Source organism: Filicampus tigris, chromosome 8 (assembly GCF_054856515.1).
Source record: "Filicampus tigris isolate MCC_2025a chromosome 8, RoL_Ftig_1.0, whole genome shotgun sequence".
In the NCBI taxonomy this organism is placed as follows: Eukaryota; Metazoa; Chordata; class Actinopteri; order Syngnathiformes; family Syngnathidae; genus Filicampus; species Filicampus tigris.
This window is the reverse complement of record NC_141224.1, coordinates 633,461-654,436: the sequence shown is the minus strand read 5'-3', so window position 1 is coordinate 654,436 and position 20,976 is coordinate 633,461. Positions and strand designations below refer to the sequence as shown.

At 43.7% G+C, this 20,976-nt stretch overlaps 1 protein-coding gene across 5 annotated transcripts; it reads right to left on the bottom strand.

Moving 5' to 3' along the window:
- Positions 1-930: 930 nt before the first annotated feature.
- Positions 931-20,004, bottom strand: inpp5b (inositol polyphosphate-5-phosphatase B). Of its 5 annotated transcripts, XM_086037924.1 has the most exons (23): positions 19,651-20,004; positions 18,760-18,839; positions 18,468-18,565; positions 18,112-18,141; positions 17,852-17,962; positions 16,279-16,422; positions 12,209-12,290; positions 9,620-9,790; positions 8,195-8,296; positions 7,873-7,987; positions 7,194-7,310; positions 6,938-7,125; positions 6,687-6,798; positions 6,497-6,606; positions 5,809-5,944; positions 4,725-4,835; positions 4,432-4,597; positions 3,739-3,974; positions 3,139-3,246; positions 2,941-3,025; positions 2,280-2,407; positions 2,078-2,189; positions 931-1,311 (listed from the first exon to the last, which is right to left on the bottom strand). In XM_086037924.1, the coding sequence occupies exons 1-23, from the start codon at positions 19,705-19,707 to the stop codon at positions 1,202-1,204; spliced, it is 2,709 nt and encodes a 902-aa protein (XP_085894050.1). In that variant the 5' UTR covers positions 19,708-20,004; the 3' UTR covers positions 931-1,201. The 5 variants fall into 5 exon arrangements, with proteins under 5 accessions (XP_085894050.1, XP_085894052.1, XP_085894053.1 ...); XM_086037926.1 differs by lacking the exon at positions 16,279-16,422 and having other exon boundaries at positions 19,651-20,003; XM_086037927.1 differs by lacking the exons at positions 17,852-17,962; positions 18,112-18,141; positions 18,468-18,565; positions 18,760-18,839; positions 19,651-20,004 and adding an exon at positions 16,501-16,816.
- Between the last annotated feature and the right edge of the window lie 972 nt (positions 20,005-20,976).

Sequence of the window (20,976 nt, the reverse complement as noted above, 5' to 3'; positions counted from 1 at the left end):
TCTTTAAAAAGCCTGACTGGCCGATTGCGATTTTTTTTTTCATAACCTACAGCATACACCTTCAATGTTCCAAACTTGTTTTATTGTAAAACATTGAATGATACCCATCTAATAAAACTGAAAAGTCATCTCACACCAGAAGAGGATTCTGGCTGACTTTTTCGGACCTGAGGTGGGAGATGAGATCGGTGGACAAGATCGGTTTTATTTTAAGGCATCTGCCCATCATACATCTCCTAAAGTTAAGGAAATTGGCATCGATCCTAATCCCAATTGATCAATCCACGCAACCCAGCTAATAACCCTTTTTTTAAATTACCCTTACATACAAATAATATGGCCTGGGCCAATTTAGAAAATCCTCATAATATCCATACCAAATTACGAACCACAGATCTTTTCAAAATATATTAATGGGACTCTTACCGTTTTGAGACTCTCCCATGAACCTTCAAAGACCCACAGGTGCATGTTTATGCAGAAACCTGTGCTCGCAGTGGAACTACAAACAGTTCTAGGGACTGTTTCAATCTCTCTTTTGAACACCACACTGTCCCATAAAAAGGACATTTATGGCACATGGTTTATCAATTTTAAGATTACCACCAATCTCCTTTATTTAACACATTTTGTTAAATCTAAACTCTGACCTGTAACAGCCTTAGTGTACACAAACTTTGTAGCAACTGTAAAAAAAAAAAAAAAAAGATTAAAAAAAAAAAGTTTATTTCTGTGCGTAGTGGGTCACTTTGGAAAAACAATTCTGGTTCAAGAATGACATTTTGGGTATTTGGAGAAAAAACTGAACGAGGCACACCAGCCACACATTTAAATATGAAGAAGAAATAGTAGCAGTTTGGGTTGCGAATGGTTGTAAGTTTTCCAATAAATTTCCAAGTTTAATGTGTTAAGAATAAAAACATGAAAGAGTGCTTTTCCAACAACTTTTTATATAGAAAACAATTATGCGATAGGTCAGAAACAGTAAAATATATTTTTAAATAAACATTCAAAAGAGGGTAGGCAAATAAATCCACAGATCACAAAAACATACTATCTCATGTTAACTATATACTACATCTTTTTTTAATGTGTCTGAAGACTCCTCAAGAAAGTATGCAAAATTATTAACAGGTTATTTCAAATACAGGACAATGTTTTTTTGTTTTTTTTAGTGTTTTATTTAAGCGTGGTCCTCTGTCTAGGATGAGCTGTGGCCCAAGAAGTGCTGAAAGAACTCCCGTGCCTTCCTCTTCTCGGCGAGGTCCTGCTTGGTCGGGGACCGCAGGAGCAATGAGGCAAAGATGGTGGCTACAGACGGAGACACAAGCTTGTTATGACAATTACGTTCAGCCAGAGAATGGCATTTTTGGGAGAAATTGCATGGCAACGCTTCTCACGCTCAAGTCAAATGCTGCAGAAATAATTGCATTTTTGACGAAAGTCGAAAGCGAGACATGACATTGGAATGGTTCAAATCGGTGAATGTGGGAGGAGACGGTAAACATTCCAAAATATGTTTACATTTGGGAATTTCAATGTGAAAATGTGGGGATTTGGGGAATGTGAATACCAGTTGCCAAGATGTCCTGAATGAGCTGAAGAGTTTGAAGTTGGAATTTGAAAGATGCACATCCTTTTTTGTTGAATTTATCATTCACCTGAATACCTGTCTGTTTTTTACTTTAAAAACATTGTGACAGTTTGAACCTGGAACAGATTAATTAACCTGTTTGAAATATAAATTCAGCCTTCTTATTTGTAATCATTCTTATTTTATAAATATAAGAGTTGGGACATGTAAACCATGTATTTAAAAAAAATCATTTTGAAATTTTAAAATCATTGTCACAGTCTGACTCTGAAACAGACTCTGAAACACTTTTCATACAGTAAAAAAAAACAAAAAACGAGATAGAGTTGAAAAATAAATGGTGTCACTTTGACCTTAGATATGATTACCATTTCCATTCTATCCTGTGGCAAAAAAAACTCCAAATGCATCCTGGGCTGCCCATAGAGGTTCCGCTATATCAGAAAAGGCAGACTGAAGCAAAATCTTTGATTATTGTCTTACCTACGATGGTAGCATCTAATCGATTGCTTGCCGAATTCTTCAGCAGCTCCCGCAGGAAGGCGGCTAGATAATTGAAAACATTTTTGTGGCACTGAGGTAGCATGGAAATGACCTTAAAAAGGGGGAGAAAGAAAACCACTTTCTTAGATTTATGACAACCAAAGGGTAGCGGAAGTAAATGGCAGAAGGCAGATGACAGTACCTTCTCACACTGGATGGCATCCGAGCAACATTCGAGGCACTGCTGGTAGAAAGCGTAGGGAACGACCGGCTCTGGGAGGGCGTCCAGGAAAAGAAGCAAGGCCTCTGCTACCGAGTGGTTACTGCCAGCTACGCATCATTACGATGTCAAGGATGGATCGTTTGGAAATAAACATCCGATTACCAGCTGAAAAAACAAGGGAGGCGGACCCGTTTAAGTTGACTATGAAGAGCCAACCTTCCATTTTGTGTATTTCTGCTTCTCATAAATTCACATGAATTCCAATCGAAAGTTCCCAACTTGAAAAATTGCTGCAATTTTGCAACCCGACACACACAACCAAATCTCCACCGACATTTATGAGCGATTATCCTGTTCAATATTTACGATCACAAATTGTAACGTGTGGTCCACACCGATTTCCACAGACTCTGTGATATTGACATTGGTCTGTGTGCTGAGTCTTTGGCCTGGTCCAACTTTGTGCTACTTAGGGAAAAAAAACTTGAACAATGAGTCAGTAAAAAGGTATTGCACGGAAAAATTCAATCATTTTATGTAAATGTTAAATACAAATGAACGCTTAAGTCAGTGGTTCTTAGGTTCTCTAGCTCATGAAGCCACGTTCAACACTTTTGAGAATCACTGATTGAAAGGATACAGAGAGAATCCGCCATGCCAGTGTCAAGGCAGTCCCGTATTTCTGCAAATTCACTGCGGAGTCCAGGTTGTTGAAATATGTCTTCCTGTGAAGACAACAATGACTTCTTTAGCTAACATCTTCTTTCAGTCAAGGCAAAGCAGACAAAGGCAAACAAAGCGCATAAAAAATGAATGCTTCACAATCAAACTTTCAAACCTGTTTGATGGCATTGCGAAACAAGTGATCCACCATCATCCAGAGTTCTTTCGGAATGTCGAGAGGCTTTTCCGTGCTTCCGGCGTTCTCACTCAGCGATGCCGCCATCTGTCGGTTCAGCGCAAACAGAAGCAATTCAATCAAAACCGACTCAACAGTTCTTATCTGCGCAGTTCCATCCATCCATTTCCTATGCAGCTTGTCCTCACTCGGGCCGGGGGTGAGCCGGAGCCTATCCCAGCTGACTTTGGGCAGGAGGCGGTGCACCCTGAACTGGTCACCGGATAATGGCAACACATATGAAGACACACAACTATTTCTACTCACATTCCGAAAAACGGCAGGCATATATTTTGTCCTTATTTAAAATGTCATTTTTGTCATACATCTGGTGAGAAAGTGTGCGGTTGTATGTTGCCTCGCTGTAGCGCTAATGAAAAATTGCAGCCCCCTCCATTCTTCAGTTGCCCATCCCTGATTTCCAGTCTTCGATTAACCCAACATGCATATTTTTGGAAGCACAACACATAATAATAATTCAAGCCCCGCACTATCAGCAAGCATGCCCCCCCCCAAAAAAAGAAGAAGAAAGTGACCCACCATTTGACGGAGGGTCTCCTGAGGCATGTCCTGGATGGGCTCCCTCAGCCGACACAGCACGTGGATGGGGGTGCCGTAGCAACTGGGCAGGTAGCTTCCCGTCACCGAGATGAAGTAGTCCTTGCCGCGCTCCAGGTGGAGGACCAGGATGTCTTCGATCTCTTGCTTGCCCGAATTCAAGTCGGGCGCCGTGGCGCGGTTCACGAAAACCTCAAGGTCGATGTCCACGGAAGCGCCTAGCGTTGAAGAGAGGTCGGTCAGGTGAGGGTCTGTGGGATGGCACGGGGCGGCCGTGGCCACCCTAGACCGAAGTCGGCTAACCCCGCACTGTGCCGTCTCAATTTTCTTGGCCAGATTAACGTGTCTTTGAGAGGCGGAACCTTTCTTCAGAGCCAGAAGACAATAAGGCAGGGTGCAATTTTTCCTTTTATGTTTTGTTTCCGGCTACGGATCACCTAGCGGCAACAAGGATTATGTACGTGTGGAGCCCAGCGCAATTTGAACCAGTGGGTTCGAGAACGATTACGTGAATTAACTGAAATAGAGAGAAGGTCGATTTTGGGCCTGTCAAACCTGATTATTCATGAGCGTGTGTATTTTTTGTCAGTCAAGTTCATGCACACACGCACACACACAAAAAGCTCCATTATCCATCCATGGCGGTAGCGGTTTGTCACATCAAGCACGGCTCACCCTGAGCGATGAAGCCTTTGGGGGGGTTGGCCGTGAGCCAGGGCTTGCAGTAAGTGGCCTCGTTTGGCTTCTGGATGAACTCAAACTGACAAGGAACCTGGCCGTCGTTGATGATGCTCAGCGTCCTGGCCTGGTGTTGCATGTACTTCACGTTCTCAAAGTGGAACTAGGAGAGAGAGAGAGAGTGAGAAAGAATGGCTGCGGTCATCAGTCATCGGTGAAAGAAAATAAACAAACAAAGCTTCACATCATCAGTTGGGCTTGATGTATCAAAAACTAAAATCGAACTCTACCTCTCGTTTGGACAAGGTTACAGAGGGAATGCATTCGTTCTCCATTTTGTCTAAATTGCGAACAATCTCTTCAAGGGTCTTCTTGTAGGACTCCGCATTGACTCTCTTGATCTGCACACAATTAGGATGCAACGACGACATTACCATTTCACAAACATGTTACAGGACTATTACTTTCAATGATAAAAGTTATTTCAAATTCAAAATCGACCAAATCTGTCATCTCTTGCTTCTAGCATAGTAGTCTTCAACATTTTTGTTTGTTACCTCAAAAAATACTTCCAAGAAACACTATGATGACCAACATTAAAATATTATGCCGTGTGCCTAAATACTCGTCCAAATAAGCAGAGGCTTTCATTCTAAAAAACACATTCTATTGGAAATGTTGGTAAGCCACTGTTACATTATGCACAGCTTGAACATTACCACTGTACTTGAATATACCAAAATCCATGACATGCTCAATGCAACTGGATTGCAGTTAAATACAACTGAACTGCACTGTAGTCAATGAAACACAAGTTTAAGCCACTGTAGCATTACGCCGATCGACCATTTCATTCAGTGATTCTTTGCATACCGCTAGAGGGAGCCTAAAGCAAGGCACTTTGAGAATCACTGTGGTACAATTAAGTTTCAAAAGGAAGGTCCATAATATATGCCACGTCACAGAGCGCTGATCTCCACCGAGGCCAAACAAGCAGCGACACTGTATCCATGTAAGGTGGCCAATAAACTTCATCTGCTCTAAGCGGAAGTCATAAAAAACAACAACAGCGCAAAACCTTGGTTGTAGAAACGTTTGTGCATTCAAGGACATTAGTTATGGTTTGATGTTAGGGTTAGGATCTAGTTCTATGCAAAACAAAGCAGGACATTCTTCTTAGGCACATTTGTACAAGTCAACCAAGTATTCTTATTGAAAAAACAAAACACAAACACAAACACCAAAACCCCCTCCCCCGCCCACCACCGACTTGGTACGAGGACTGTTCTGTCTAAAAGGGACACTTTGCGGTGGGCGAAATCGTCCGTGGCGTTGCCGTTTTGCAGGGTGTCTGTGTAAAAAAAGCCGGCTTACCCCAAGCAGGAGCAGGGAACTGACAGGCTTGTGGTCGCTGGTCTTCAGCGCCATGTGACTCTGGTAATGCTGCTGACTGATGTCCTTCCCTCGCCACAAGATACGGTCACACCACGCAGGCACGCGGCATTTTTCACTAAACGTGCAAGAAAACACATTTTCCGCTTGATTCTTGAAATCAAACACAAAAGTCACACGTGACAAAGGTTACGTTCAAGAACATAAAGTGAATTCAGGCTATGCCGACAGCCCAAAAATGCTTCTTCCCTTTGGATAGTTTGCTGCCGTGCCCGCTTTAGAGCGCCTCATTGTCGGTGGGCCCCGAGATCACACAGACAAAGGCAGAAGTGCGAGGAGGGCAGGAAAAAAAAAAAAAAAGTCAGACTTGACAGCCAGCGTGTGGAAAATCTCTGGCCAGCTACTGGAGGCTTGAACAGATATATTTTCACAGCTCAAATATGTTTATGCGTAGGCATGAAAAAGCCCCATAGTAGCATTCATTTATATACTTGTTTTTTTTTTTTTTTATAATCATTCAAATTCGGCAGGAGCGTTAACAACATACTTCTATGCGTTGTGTCAAATTTACAGGACATTTATTCTGATTTTGCAGGGCTTGAAAGCTGGGCACGATGGCTGTTAAAATAACATCTAGGCCTGGGTTGCGTGTCGGCTCATTCCACATTACCTGGTATCCCACATGTCGGAGCCGGTGTCATATTTGTAGGTGGGCTGGAAATCGATCTCCCCCTCCACAAAGCCGACGAACACCGCCTCCTCGTCGATCTGCCTCTTGAGCTGCCGACGAGCGCGAGCGGTGAACGTCGAGCGATCGGGCCCAGGTCGCGGCGAGGTCACGGCGAGGTCACGGCGATTACCTGATCGTACGTGTGCAGCATCTCAAAGTCCTTCTTGCTGATAAGGTCCTTCACATTGTTGACATCCAGGTCGCTGATCCTGTAGTTGAGGTCACCGATCCATAAGACCACGCTGGTCAAGAAGAAAGAAAAAAAACCTTGAAAAAGTTGAATAATGGGCGACGAGGCATGAAACCATGACAGAAGACATTTGAGGATGCGGAAGCCGGAAGGTGCCATATTGTGATGCCCGAACGGCTTTGTTGTCATACTCGTGCTTCATGATGGTCAGCGCCGGCTGCGTAGGGTCGAGCTGCCGAAAGCGGAGGCGGCTGCAGATGTCTTTGTAGTCCTGATTGCGCCTCTCGTACTCTTCCACGTGCGCCGCCAGGTGACAGTTGACCACGCAGATGTCAGAGTTGTGGAAGCGAAAACGGACGCCCACCGCGCCTTTGTTGCCCTGCCAGAGCGCCGTTGATGCAAGTCGGAATCGGATCAGAAGGCAAACGAGGCCAATTCCGTCCTTACCATCCTGCCCATGATGCCGGTTCCCACCGACTCCACCTCCACATCCGAAATGAACTCTGCATGCTCCTTCTTCACATAGAAGAGCAGCATGATGCCCACTAGCCGCACCAACTTCACCTGTGGCATTTTTAATTCATTGTTACAATACTTGGTTGTAAAAATATTTGAGAGCTGCCGCCCTACTCACAATAAAGTACTTTCTAGGAACAAAAGCCTCCGCTTCATTTTGGAAGACCGCTTGGGCCTAACGCGCTACTGCGGTGAAATGTCTGTCATGGTGGTGGTACGAGCCTAGCTACGTATTTCCAGGTGGTGCTACTTGGTGTAAAGAGTCTGAGAGCCACTGGCGTCGAGAGACAATTTCACGTGACCGCGCAAAATGAACCGGCGCATGGTCAGACTGCGAAGTCGACTGCAACATGCTAGGGTGCGTTTCATTTCCAGCTCGTGCACACGATGCCAGTGAGCGCGATGCTTTTGTCAGAGTGCTTCGAGCGAGTGGACGAAAACATGTTTTCACTGCGCTGACGGTGATGCACACAGAGAAAGGGGAAACTGGTCATCGCGAGTCAGCAGCAGTCTCAGAAAAGGGGAAGCAGACATTGCAAATAAACGATTCCATGTAGAAATCGTCAGTAAAACTTGGTGAGGTGGGGGGGAGAAAAGGCGACTTTCTTACTAAGGCATACTTGGCATCGGGATGCAAAGCGTCGGACACAGCCTTTGTCCACTCCAGCTCTTTGGGAGTGTCGTTGAAGAAGAAAGCCTCTTTGCTAAGATCCAGCTCCTGGAAACTAGTCCAACCAACAAAAGAAAGCATTTATCAGAGTGACGTCCTACAGTGCACTCGAACCTTTGTAAAGCCTTCACCACAAACAGCTAAACCGTAGGCAGGCGCGAGTGGGTGGGTGCTCATCTCAACAGCGCTCAGCCGTCAGAGGTGTGGGCAGCGCGAGCACGGCTGCGGGATGCGAGCGAGTGTTGCTGCACTCGGTACCTACCCCACACAGTACATGTCAGGAGGGTCCAGCGTGCAGCTCAGCCATGGACGCAGGCTTTCTTTGGGCGTCTGCCCATTCACATTGTACGTGCCTAAGAAACAGCTACAAGAAACGAAGGAGCTGTGAGGAGAGGAGCCACGCGCTTCGCTTTTATCACACCACGCTCAAGCCCCTTCAAAGAAAAAACAGCAGCCGGTTCTAAACTGTAAAACATAATCAATGCAATACAGAGAATGTAAAGGAATATACTGGGCTTGTTTGAACCCAAAAATGTTCTTGACAAGTTCTAAGCAGGCCCACTGGTGGAAACAGGGCATTCTGATTCATATTGCGTTTGCGGAAGATGCGTTAAGCAGTCAAATCCAGCCGTTTTTGTCCATCTCCGGGGACGGCCATTTTGCCACTTGCTGTCGACTGAAAATGACATCACAGTTGCTCAGGCCTCACATAATGACCAATCACGGCCTAGCTTCAGAAAACAGCTGAGCCGTGATGGGTCAATACCTGAGCAACCTCCGTGTCATTTTCAGTGGACAGCGAGTAGCAAAATGGCCGCCCCCGGAGATGGACAAAAACGGGGGGATTTTACTGCTTCACTCATATTCCACAAACGCAATAATCATGAAAACGCCACGCTTCGACCAATAAGGGCAAAGAATTTGTTGGGGTTGCCTCCCCCTTTAAGATGAAAATCACACCCTAAGTGTAGTACATTTATTTGCGTGCCGATGGGCCTCCAATGGGGCAGGGGCTCCAGCTCCGATAGGCCATTTCCCACAGCTGCTCCACGCTCTTTGCGAGTGTTTTCGTTTTGCATTTGCGCGTTTGGCCGCTTGTCCTACTGACAGAGCGGCTCAAAAGTGCATCGTTGAGTGTAAATCACAGATTTACCGACAGGGAGCAGTATGCGGCACCAACGTCAGTCAACACTCATCCTTGAGTACAAGGAGCTCCGGAGCCATTTGTACAAGTCAATAAGGAATGAGACCAAGAGCTACAAGGCAGCAACGTTTCGGCAGTGCCAACTCCTCCAGGCGCCTACGACTTCATTTAGAAAAGAGCTTTGCACTTCAAATACCCGGCAACGTTGACTCACTTTTTTTCCATAACACTCGCGGGGTCCGACTTGTGCCGACTGTTTAGGCTGCAATCATACACTGAAAAATAATGTGCTTTTTAAAAAAAAATATATATTTTTAAGTAGACTATACATCCACTTAAAAAGTTATCTGGATCCAAATGATTTTATTCTGTGCAGCCACTTTATGAAATCCAATTGAGTGAATTCAACACACTATTGTTTTCAGTGTAAGAAGTCGCCCACGGAAAAGTCTGGTCTGGTAATACTGGAAAAGTAAAAAGTGGATTTCTTGGTTGTAAATGACTAATTAGCACTGAGATATCCATTCGAACGATGTTACGTACCTGAAATGCTCTCGGTAAATATACAAGTCCTCGTTCTTGAGCAGCTCGCACCTAATGAGGTTGTCCCGCAGGCCGAACTGCGGCATGGCTAGAATGTGAGCTTTGTTGGACGGCGTGTGGCTGGAGGAGCGAACCAGGTCATCCCGCTCGTCGCGGCTGGAGAGGCCCTGACTGCGGCAGCCCGTGAAACAGAGAGAGAGAGAAAGTAGGAGAGAGAGAGAGAGAGAGAGACACAGAGAGAGAGAGAGAGAGAGAGAGAGAGAGAGAGAGAGAGAGAGAGAGAGAGAGAGAGATAAAACGAGGTAGCGCTTAGGTGACTGGGCTGGCACAGACCAAGATGGAAGACACTATTACATCATTTGGTCACACTGGCTTGTGTCCTGCTATAACACAGCCCCCCCGTCCTTCTGGTGCAGCGTAACTGTAAATGTTGGTGTTGTTGGAAACCTCCCATGAGAATTAGTGGCAATAAATCAGGACTTTGCAACACTTCAGATTGGCTTTTAGTAGGCAACGTAAATGCATAGACGCAACGGGGAAGGGTATGCATTCAAGCTCTATTTCTGTGTTGTCAATATGAGAGGAGGGGAGGAAATGTAATATGGCCGCCTCCTTCTAGGAATAAGCTGTAACTCAGTCCAAGAGCGGCAGCGGTGGACTGCTGCGGCTCACCATTCAGCCCACTTTAGTTTACCTCGCAGAGGAAAATGACTCTCCAAAGCTGCGGATTGGATGAGCTTCGCAAGCCTGGAGAGCCTCACTTGCAAACCAAACTTCCCCCCCCCCAGTGTATGATATGGGTGCTATGCACAGTATTGCGACATGTACGGCAAAATATAGTAGCATCTCTTTACTTAGTGCTGCGTGTTGTTTCGAGCGCTCCAGAACATGTATTGTCTGGTTTTTATTTCATCTGGAGCCGATTTTGGTGGCAATCTCGTTAGCTTTTTACACACAATCGTATTGGATGACAGAGAAAAAAAAAAGAAAAAAAAAGTGTCATTTAGGCCCATAGTTTTTCGTTGTTTAACCAAACATTGTGTTCAAAAACACAAACATTTCTTGAACATTACATCTATAACACTTTTTAGAGTAACAAATTGTCATTGCTTAAATTTTGCCATTGCACTGCGGCCTTGCCACGCATGTCACTTACATGTAACACAAGGCATTTCAGTTATGCGGTCCGAACACTCGACGGCACTATGTGGAAGCAAGACGGACTTCAGGGACAAAGGAAAAAAGGAAGAGACTCTCCAACCGACACTCTCGTGCACATAAACAAGTAGAGGTACGGCTGAAATGTGACTTCTGTGTGTTAAGCACAAGCGCGCAAAAAGAAATACAAGACAGCTTACTGAGAAATCAGATCATGAAAGTAGAGCAGGGCAGCTGATGCCATGCTTCAAAAGTGTTGCCAGTTGTGTTTAGCAAAAGGTATATTCACACGGGCAAAATGGATCCTAGTCTTCCCTTCAACTTAAATTGCTCTTATTTCATTGGTCTTAAAGTCTTTTGTGTTTTCTTTCCTAGCAAAATGCTGCAGGGCATTTGTGTGCGTGTGTGGAAGTGTTTTCATGTCTTTCATGACATTCATGTTTGACTATGTTTAAGCTCTTAATTTTTAACGCTCATTTGAATAAATAGTACATTTGCAGCTTGAAGCAAACCCATTTCTGCTGTCGGTGTGTGTCACAAACAGTCAGGCGTAAAAGCTGGAGGGGACGAGCTAGACAGGTCTGGCCGACCGGAGGAAAAAAATGCACCACAAGATGGTAAAACGGCGCTTAAGACGAGAATTATTCGTCTTTCCCCGTGTGATCACATGTGAGGTAAGCCGGTGGGCGGGGCTATCTGGAAATCAAGAGATGAGCCTCTTTTGGAACGCCATCCCCGCAAAATTGCCGCACGAGAGCTGTAACAGATGACATTGATCCAACTTGTCAGGGACACGGCATTCAACGCAATCAGATGACGTCTGACGTGCCGGATAAAATCTCTTGTCGGAAAGCGACAGGTTTAACGCAAACAGGGCAGGAGAGGTAAGCGGTGCGAGCGAACCGACTATCGGCCACTGGTTTGGTTGCGAATCAAATTGAAATTGCAGACAGCTCAGCTTGCGAACGTCACATGGCCGCATCCAGAAAACGGGCGAGACGTGATCGGTCGTTAGCTGGGCCCCGAGCAACTGTGATGCCATTTTCGGTCGACAGCAAGTGGCAAAATGGCTGCCCCTTGAGATGACTAAAAACGGGTGCATTTTGCTGCTTCTTATTGATTGTCACTCATCAAGACTTTCATACCAACAACTTCTTTTGATGGCAATACATGCCGTGCTTCGAATTTAGGTCAAAGTTTCATGATGCTTTCCCTCATTCAGTCCACTTTCATTTCATGTCATGTAATTCATTTCTCTTGAAACGTGCCATCAATTAAATGGCTATCATATGGCGCTAGCGGGCTTAACACTAAATTCAATTCTGAGAAATCCCTTCAAGAACTCAAATGTTCTTTACTAGAACTCCTTTCCATCACTGGGTACAAAAGCTTGTTATGTAAGGGGATTCATTGCAGGCGCAAATGCTTTACCTCTCTGTGTTGGAGCTGTGCGTGGCGCTGTTGGAGGCTTTTAGCCGTTCCAAACTTCGCTTTTTCTTGTCTGTGGATTTCTCTGTTGGTAAAAAATAAAAACCAGGAATCAAAATTGAGTGTGTGGGTTTATTCTGGGGGAAAAAAAAAAGAAAAAAAAAGGGTACTAAGCGGCCATAATATTAGGTACACCTGTACTTAATTACTGAATGCCTAATGTAATGATAAACAGAAGAACAAACTCAATACCTGTCTGACAATGTCCATCAAAAATGCACAATTGTCTTTGTAAAGGCAGAATTTTTCGATGCAGTGCCCATGATCATAACGCAGGTGTACCTAATGAAGTGTCCTGTGAGTGGCGTCGCATCCTAATGGGCGCGCGGCAGACAGCGTGGCCCCTGTCTAAACACAGCTGTCTCCTGAAAGGGTGAGCCGCGTTCTTTTGGCCAGGAAATCCAGGAAATCGCTGTGACAGCGTAGGCTCCGCAGCACACGGAACGTAACGATGCAAAGCATCTTTTGTTGTGGTAGCTGAAGTACATACAGCATGTGTACCGGTGGGAGTGGAAGAGGAAGGGCAACAAGAGGTGTGCCATGCTTTGGCTCAGATAACTGTCGGCACGATGTGAATTGCTTTCGGAGCGCTGCGCTTGGAAAGGAAAACACGCTTGGGTGATTAAAGATTAAATTGTTGTCAAAGAACAATAGAATAGGAAAAAAATGGATTGCGCAAAGGCCACTCTTCAATCTAGAATAGATTCTTGAGCTGAGTAACTCCAACAAGCCCACAAAGCCATTCAAATGACCTCCCGCTCACGTCCGATTTGGTTATTTGGAGACTCGTGTAACATTCAATGGTGAAAATAAACAACAGCATTTCCACAAATTGAAGTCGGAGTTGTTTTCTTGAGGGACAAAAACAACAACAACAAAAAAACGTGATGCAACGGAACGGTAGCTCTCTATTGCTTTCTGTCTATTTTAACACTACAGTGAGCTTCCTCCTATTTGCGGTTTTGTGCTCTTTCTATAACACTCCAAAATGCCACAAAATGGCGCCTGAGCCCGGAGAGTCGTAATCGCCGGTGTCAATCAAATATGTTGTAGTGATACATCACAAATGAGAGACAAATATCTTTGTATGTTGGGGAGGAGCTAAGTTTAGCCAGGGTTATTCGTCAGCATATACATGTAAATGTACTTTTTTTCCCCAAAATCAAATCATCTGTAAGCCATTCGTTTTGAAGCATAATTCATTCACTGCCAGCCATTTTAAAGGTTAGCTAATTCAATATATTCACAGCCTTTGGTGCACTTTCAATCGCTTGATTGAACAAAGGTAGCAGATTAAACACAAGCACACATTTACACACAGCCTGCCTTTAGCCACAATTGACGGCAAGTCACTTAACACGGAGAGTGTTAGCCAGTTAACAAGCAGTCAACTCTACACTCCAATTGACTGAGTCCCTCAACAGGCCAGGCCCCGCCTTTTAAGCCACGTGCATCCAAACACAGATTCTGTACCATCGAATGTGAGTGTGGTGACCCCAATTGGAGAAAAATAACGCCCGCACCTCACATGCATATCATACTGGTATTATGCATAAGACTTAAAATCTCTATATATAAATAATAGTGCTGCAACTCAAGTCTATTTCAGTAATTGAGTAATCTGTCAATTAATCTGTTTGTTTTTTTAAGAAAAAATAATTTCCAGCCCAATATTCAAAAGGAGGACATTATTTTTTATTGACAATGTAGAAAATGCAATGCCATAAATGAAGTAAGATTCAGAAACTGTTTTAGTAAGCAAAAACATCCATCATAGTTTTCCAAAAATAAAAGCGAACGTTTTATTCTAAATCAACACAAAGATAATAAGTCATGAATGACTACAGGTATTTGAGAAAGTTTACTGTTGGGAGGCTGAAACTCCAAGGATTTGGACACTTTTAAAATAAGCAACATTTTTAATTGATTTTTGAAAACAATTATCACTGAATTTGAGAATGGATTAGAATTTGGATGAATTGTTACACTTCTGATAAACAATAAAATAAAGACACGGTCCTTTGCGGATTTTGTTTTTCGAGAAAGTCACATATCGTTACATCGCAGCAATGCGCCAAGACTTTCGACTTTCGTATTCTTTTGCATCAACTCGGCTTCTTTGTGTTGCTATTCAACACATTGGTGTTAGTGTGTGACTTCTGCTTGTTCACCTGCTTGCCTCAAAGCACCCAAAATGCTTTGTACTTCCCCTCACATGTCGACTCCAACTTGCACTTAAGAAACGTCGTCTTCTCAGAAGGTTTACATGCAAGATAGCACTAGTGTCACAACACACTATGCATTCCTGTGCACAGGTTAGGCCAGCTAGTCTTTTGGTGGCCTGAAGATGCACTTTCACTGAGATGCCTCTTTATCAAACCCTTTATCATCTCATACACATCAGCCATTCATAGCCTTTCATATACAAATGGACAAAGTTCAATATTACACAACCGCCCCTACGACGCTACCCTATAAAAGCCATAAATCGGCAGAGGAATTAGTATTTTCCCTAACAAGCTATTTAGATGATCAGGAAAAATCGGAGCCGTGTTTAGTAGTTTGCCGCTGAAGTTGCTTGACTCAAACAGCAAAAGAAATACAAAATAAAATAAAAAGACGACTAAAGCGACGAGGACACTAATTGTGTCCCAATGAATGGCGTTATTACAACACTGTAACCACAACAACACAAGACCAGAATCACAAAACACTCAACCGACGCCGTAACAACTTGTCAGGATGAAATACGTCCAACTAATTCAATTGACACATAGCGGGTTTTATTGAAGGAAAACAACATAATCTCCCTTCTGAGATTTATCATCTTCGACGACAGCGTCCCACCCACCCACTCACTCACTCACTTCCTTCAGCTAGGCTGCTAATTAGCCGAAGCTAACCGAGCAGGCACCGTCCCCCGAAAAACAACGAGCGTAGCCGGAGGAAAAGGGAATATTTGATTTTGCCATACCAGAGTCTCTCATGACCATTGACATGTCCCTGCTCTGTTCCCACGCATTCTGTGGAGGAGAAGCCGAGTGCGAGGAGCGAGCGACCGAGACCAGCCCATGCTAACGTTACCGTGGGAGGAGCTAACATGTCCTCAACACAGCACCAAAGCTAGCGTACTTGGAAGGGAAAGACTTTTCTTTCTGCCCACGAAATAAGTGCACAAAGTAATGGGCAAAGTCTGGTTCAAATGCCTGTCTTGTTACTGAAAAATGAGACCATCTCATAACTTGCGCAACTCGAAAAGAAAATCAATCGTGTCGAGCTAAGAGAACACCACTGACAGATTTTTTAATTTTTTTTTTACCACTGAGATAATGCCATTGCACAAGTAAGCACTGTTTCAAAATTAACCATTTACTTGCTTCATACTCATGTTAAACGGCTGAAGCCCAAATAAAGTTCAGCCAGTCTAGTAGACCTGTTTGAACATTTTTTCTTTCTGGCAACGCTTTTGGGCGCTGACTGGTATTTAGATCTGGTAATAATTCCCTGCACCTTGCCTAAGCCTCCAGTTCCAGTTGAGAGAAAATAGCCTCAAAGCATGATGCTGCCACTGCCATGCTTCACTGAGGCGATGAGCAGTGTTTTGTTTGTGCCAAACATACCTTAGTAGGATTCAACCTTGGCTTCAAACTGGGGACGAACAGTGAAACAATCAAATTTAAATTGACATTACAATCGATGGACTGTAGCAGAATGCAACTTTCAAATCGAAAAAGGCTGCAACTTGCAGGGGAGAAAAAAAGATTCATTTTGGTCAGTCGGTAGGCCGAGAAAATGCGTCAGATTTGACCCAAACAGTATGTAAGGGTTAAATGCCTAAAAAATGTATGACCTTTGTAAAGGTAATATTTTTCCAGCTATTTGTGTTGAGAATGGCGTACCGCATATGGCCCACGGGTGTGAATTTCCACCCCACCCAGCCTTAGAAGATCAACAACACTTTTTGGTGATGCAGTGTGGCTCTCAGTCAATCGGAAACAGTGGTTGCGACAAACCTGTTTTCCTGTGCTGGTTCAGTTTATTCAGCGTTGTGCCGAGGGGTGCGAAGGCTTGTTTGACAAGTCCCTGGCCTTTGGTGGCTGTTCGGTATTTGTTGATCCACTCAAATTTAGCTTCTTGGGTCGGAAACTTGCAAATATCTGAAGCCCAAAGAAAGGGAGAAAAAGCAATTTGAAATAAAGTCGGTAGATTTCAAAATGGGGTAGGAGGTGGCTCACCTTCGCCACTTCCCACGAGCTTACTTTTAGCGACAACAGGTGGTACCATGTTGTGTAAACCCTCCATCTTTGGTACCCTAATTGATCGTCTTCACCAGTCAACCGAAATAAAACAGCGCTACCCAAAACGTCATCATCTGTGTCCCTGAGAGGCACCTACTGGAAAACAGCGGCCCAGTGACAAAAGTGGCATGTGCCTGACAGCTGCCCGACTAATCCCATCACGCTGAGCTGAATGAAGGAAAAGGTAAACCTTGAAAGTTAAAAAAAAAAAGAGAGAAAAAGACAGAGTCTTGACACTCCCAGCAAAGGACTAAAGAGAAGAGCTATATCTGAACTCCACCTCCTCTTTCATCATAGTGTCGTACGTCACGCCCAGGTGACGGCCAGGTTTCGTTTTGCGCGAGTCGGGTGAATGCAGGTACTCTTCAAGGAAAGAGGGCATTTCTTTAGTTGGCTACTTAAACAACAGGAAGGTGGCCTAGATGAACAGGTTTTTTGTTTTTGTTTTGATATAAAAAAAACAAGATCTCAATCAGTATTTGGTGTCAAACAGTTTGAGTTCAAGCATGTGCTATTGTTATCCCAATACAAAAATAATAACTTCAATACTATGACTCCATAAAGCACTTTGACACTGCTACTTAAACGATTAGAACTATTAACTATTAGAACTAAGATAGTGGACTATCATTTGATGAAATTATGGAAATCCAATTTTTGTCATTGCACCTGTCACAAGTACAGAGCTACGGAACCCATGTAACAATTTCAACCTGTTGAAGAAACAAACTCAATGACATCAACATAGGAAGACAGGACGGGAAATGCTGACTGATTGCCAGGCAGCGACCTGATTTCTTAGGCGAAATGCAAAACGGGGGAAGGTGGAACAGGGGGCAAGAAAAGCAAATCCCAAACTATTCTCCTCTCTTAACAGTGTGGGATCTGGAAAAAAAAGTTGGATGTTTAAAGTGGAGTTTGTAGAGTTGAAACTGCAAGCAAGATTTGAAAGTAGCCTCACGTCACTAATCGCTATGCCTCCGAGTCTGTGACCAAGGGTTAGGGTTGGGGTCACACACTTTTGTGTGTGATGCCACCACAAGTGTTCACACCCTCTCATAACTGGGATGCGGCCATGTTCACAATCAACCAGATACTTTCAAACTCCTGTTAAATGCGAGTCAACAGTGATTAAGGGGATTTTGTTCCAGTCAAACGTAACTATTGTTGAACCTTTGGGCCGTGATATTAAAAAGTATGTTTGGCTCCACACATGTTATTAAGATGACTGTGAACCGTTTTAAATCGAGTAGACAAAAAAAAAATGCTTCTATGAAAAGCAACTTACCGCTCCAAGCCCTGATGACCTCGCCGAGGAAGAGTCTCGAGTGAGACCCGAAGGGCAGTTTGAGCTCCACACTTTCGTCCTTGTAACTCATTCGCACTCGTGTATCAGCACCTTCAACAACACAACACAGGCGGAAAAATGGGTTGATGTTATAATAATTACACCACATGAAAAACACAATAACGCACGCGCACGCGCACGCACACACGCGCACGTACGCACACACACACACACATACACAGGGAAAAAAAATAACTCACCGACAAGTACGAGCTCCTCGGGGGAGGAAACTGTAAAACAGAAAGGGGTGTTCGACTGAGAATTAAGATATAGAAAATCACGCAAAACTAAATTTATTCCAGCAGTAGGCCCCTACTCAGATAATTAGAATCACTACACGGGGTGAAATATTTCATCGTATAATTTTTTTACACATTGGATGATCATTAGCTTACATCATTTAGAGCTGCAACAAGGAATCGACTAATCAACAAGTAATAGTTTATCGAATGAATGTAGTCATGTTTTCAAATAAAATAACTTTTCAACAATGCTAATTTATTGAGCTGCACCTGTACAAGGCATTAAAAAAACGCATGGACTCATGTATGCTCACTCTCAACAACGGCAAAGTCGAGATCGATGGGCACAATGTCCTCCAGAGACACGTCCTCTGCAGTAATGGCCATCCTCCGATGGGTATAAATAAAGATTCTGTTTGAAAACAAAACAAACAGTCACACTAATATGATTAGTGACTCGTTAGCTACATGCCGGTCACTTCATTAGGTACACCTGCACTTCCAATATAAGCGTTGCATCAAAAAACGAACATACGCTACAGTACAGTAACAACAGTACAGTAATCTTTTTTTTTTTTACAGTACTCCAGTGGTGTTAGAACTCACGCATGCTCTTTGGCAGACTCCACCAATCCCAGCAGTCTGCTTTCAGTCATGTCAGCAAAGAGGACGTCACATTGCACAGCATGTTTGACGCCTCAATTCAAGAAAATGCAACTTGAAGCCTCAAAACGAGCAACCTTCCTTATTCAAAAAATGACGTCAACACAGTCTTTCCTAATACCTCCACTCGAGTACCAATGGCATGTACTCTGTCTGAATTAAAAGTATTCGGTAGGTGAGCATGATGGCAAGCAACAAAATACAAATATGTAGTTACTGTACTTTAAGTCAATTCTTCACGCTGCTCTACTTGACATATTTACTTCTTTTTTTTAATTTTTTTGATAACTTTTGAATGTTACTTCTTAAATTTGAAAACCTATATCTGTACTCGCGTTGTCAAAATAGGCTCGTTCCTTTTCTTTTTAATTGTTCTTGGATATATGCACTTTTTCCTTATATAATTTTTACCGAAGCACAGAGTTGAATATGCACTTCATTTATTCTACATTTACCGTTTTCATTTTTTTCACAGACACACATCCGAATAAATATTTTTGCCACACGTGAGAATCGCATGAAAAGCAATTAAGTACGTTGTACGTTGACTGTACGCCGGTGAGTAGTGTCGGTGAAGCAACGGCACCATCTGGCGGCTGAACGCGTTCACTCCCAAACTTGGCTCCCAATTTGGTTTCGTCCCACCCGCCAACATGCAAACGTGTCCTCGAACCACTGTTTTCGAGTTTAAAACGTTACATTTTGTCCACGCACAACGCATTTTGTTACATCAAATCAATCCTCTCAACAGACCCAGACAGGATTAGAAACCCTAAATTGAGATTAAGAAGCTAAATCGATCCCTCGCGAGACGCGTGTCAAAAGAAAGGATACTATGATGCAGTCTTCGTCTCCTTGCAGGGTGTCTTGGACGGCAATTGACTGATCCATGACGGCTGTCGTGTGTCTTGAGCCAACTTGCAGGAAGTCCACGCGTGGGTGGTCGTCGTGGATCTCATGAGTGGGCGACAGGAGCGGCGCACACGCGAATAGCAGACAGCAGGCTTGTTTGTTGCAATGTGACTTTTCTTCTTATGTCTTGTAAAAGTAAAGTCCAGTTGTTTGTTTGAGGACAAACTCTCAGCCTAGGACTGCTGCTGATTTTCACACGACTGCCACGCACTGATTCTGAAGCCCGCACCCGAGTGACGTCACAACCGGCCTGTCAACACACTCACACGAACACGCACGCACGCACGCACAGTCAGACAAGCATACGCTCGAAAAGCGGTGGGGTCAAACAAAAATGTACAGACCCAACTTTTAGGGTTATTTATCGAACCCCAAAACTTTGGTCAAATGAATACATCACAAAACAGTTTGGGGGGAGGCTGGGGTTTGTGCAAAACAACCTTTTTTGGGGGGGCATGGAGGTGTCAAAAACATTGTTTGTGGGTGGATTGTTTTGTTGATGAGGAGCAGAATTTGAACCAGGCAGCAGAATTTGGACCCAGAAGCAGACAGGACACGGAAGTGGAAAAAACAGAGTCTTATTATATTAAAAAAAAAAAAAAAAGTAACAACAGAGAGAAAGGTAGAAAGCATGGGCAGAAAGCATGGGCAAAAGCTGACATTCTGACAACAGGTCACCAGTGACCAACTTGACCTTAAATACCCAGAGACATGGCCGATCCTACACAACAAAATAAAGATCACAAAATACCAACTTTTTAGATTATTTATTTAATGCCCAAAAAGTTTGGTCAAATGAATAAATCACGTCAACAGACTTTTAATTGGGTTGCTTTACGAAACAACCCAATTTTGGGGGTGGTTGTTTTGTAGGGTTATTCTTCATTTGACCCAACTTTTTGGGTTCAACGAATGACTCAAAAAGTTGAGTCGTACACTTTTTGAGCCAACTGTTTTGAGAATGTATACACGCGCACAAACAAGAGACAGAGACAAATTATGCACACGCACACAGACACGCACACACAAAGCTCAGGTGATCTAAAGAGGATTATTGCACTCTGCTTGTGTGAAAGCTTCTCAGGCATCAACATGTTGAGAGAAGACATGCCCATTAACCCTTAAATATGTCTCCTTTTCATTCACACATCGTAGGCCGTGGGTCAAGAGTATCCTCACTCAGAATTGTTAGCTAATGTTAGCTAGCGAGCCGGAATGTGTCTTTTGTCAGTTGGAACTGTCTAGTGT

Bases quoted from the DNA above. Each gene is read 5' to 3' on its own strand.
- inpp5b (XM_086037924.1), bottom strand. From the start codon at position 19,707: ATGGATCAGTCAATTGCCGTCCAAGACACCCTGCAAGGAGACGAAGAC. The intron at 7,311-7,872 runs GTAAGAAAGTCG...AAAATGCCACAG, and splicing joins CCGATGCCAAGTATGCCTTA to GTGAAGTTGGTGCGGCTAGT. The intron at 6,799-6,937 runs GTATGACAACAA...CTTCTTGACCAG, and splicing joins CTGACCATCATGAAGCACGA to CGTGGTCTTATGGATCGGTG.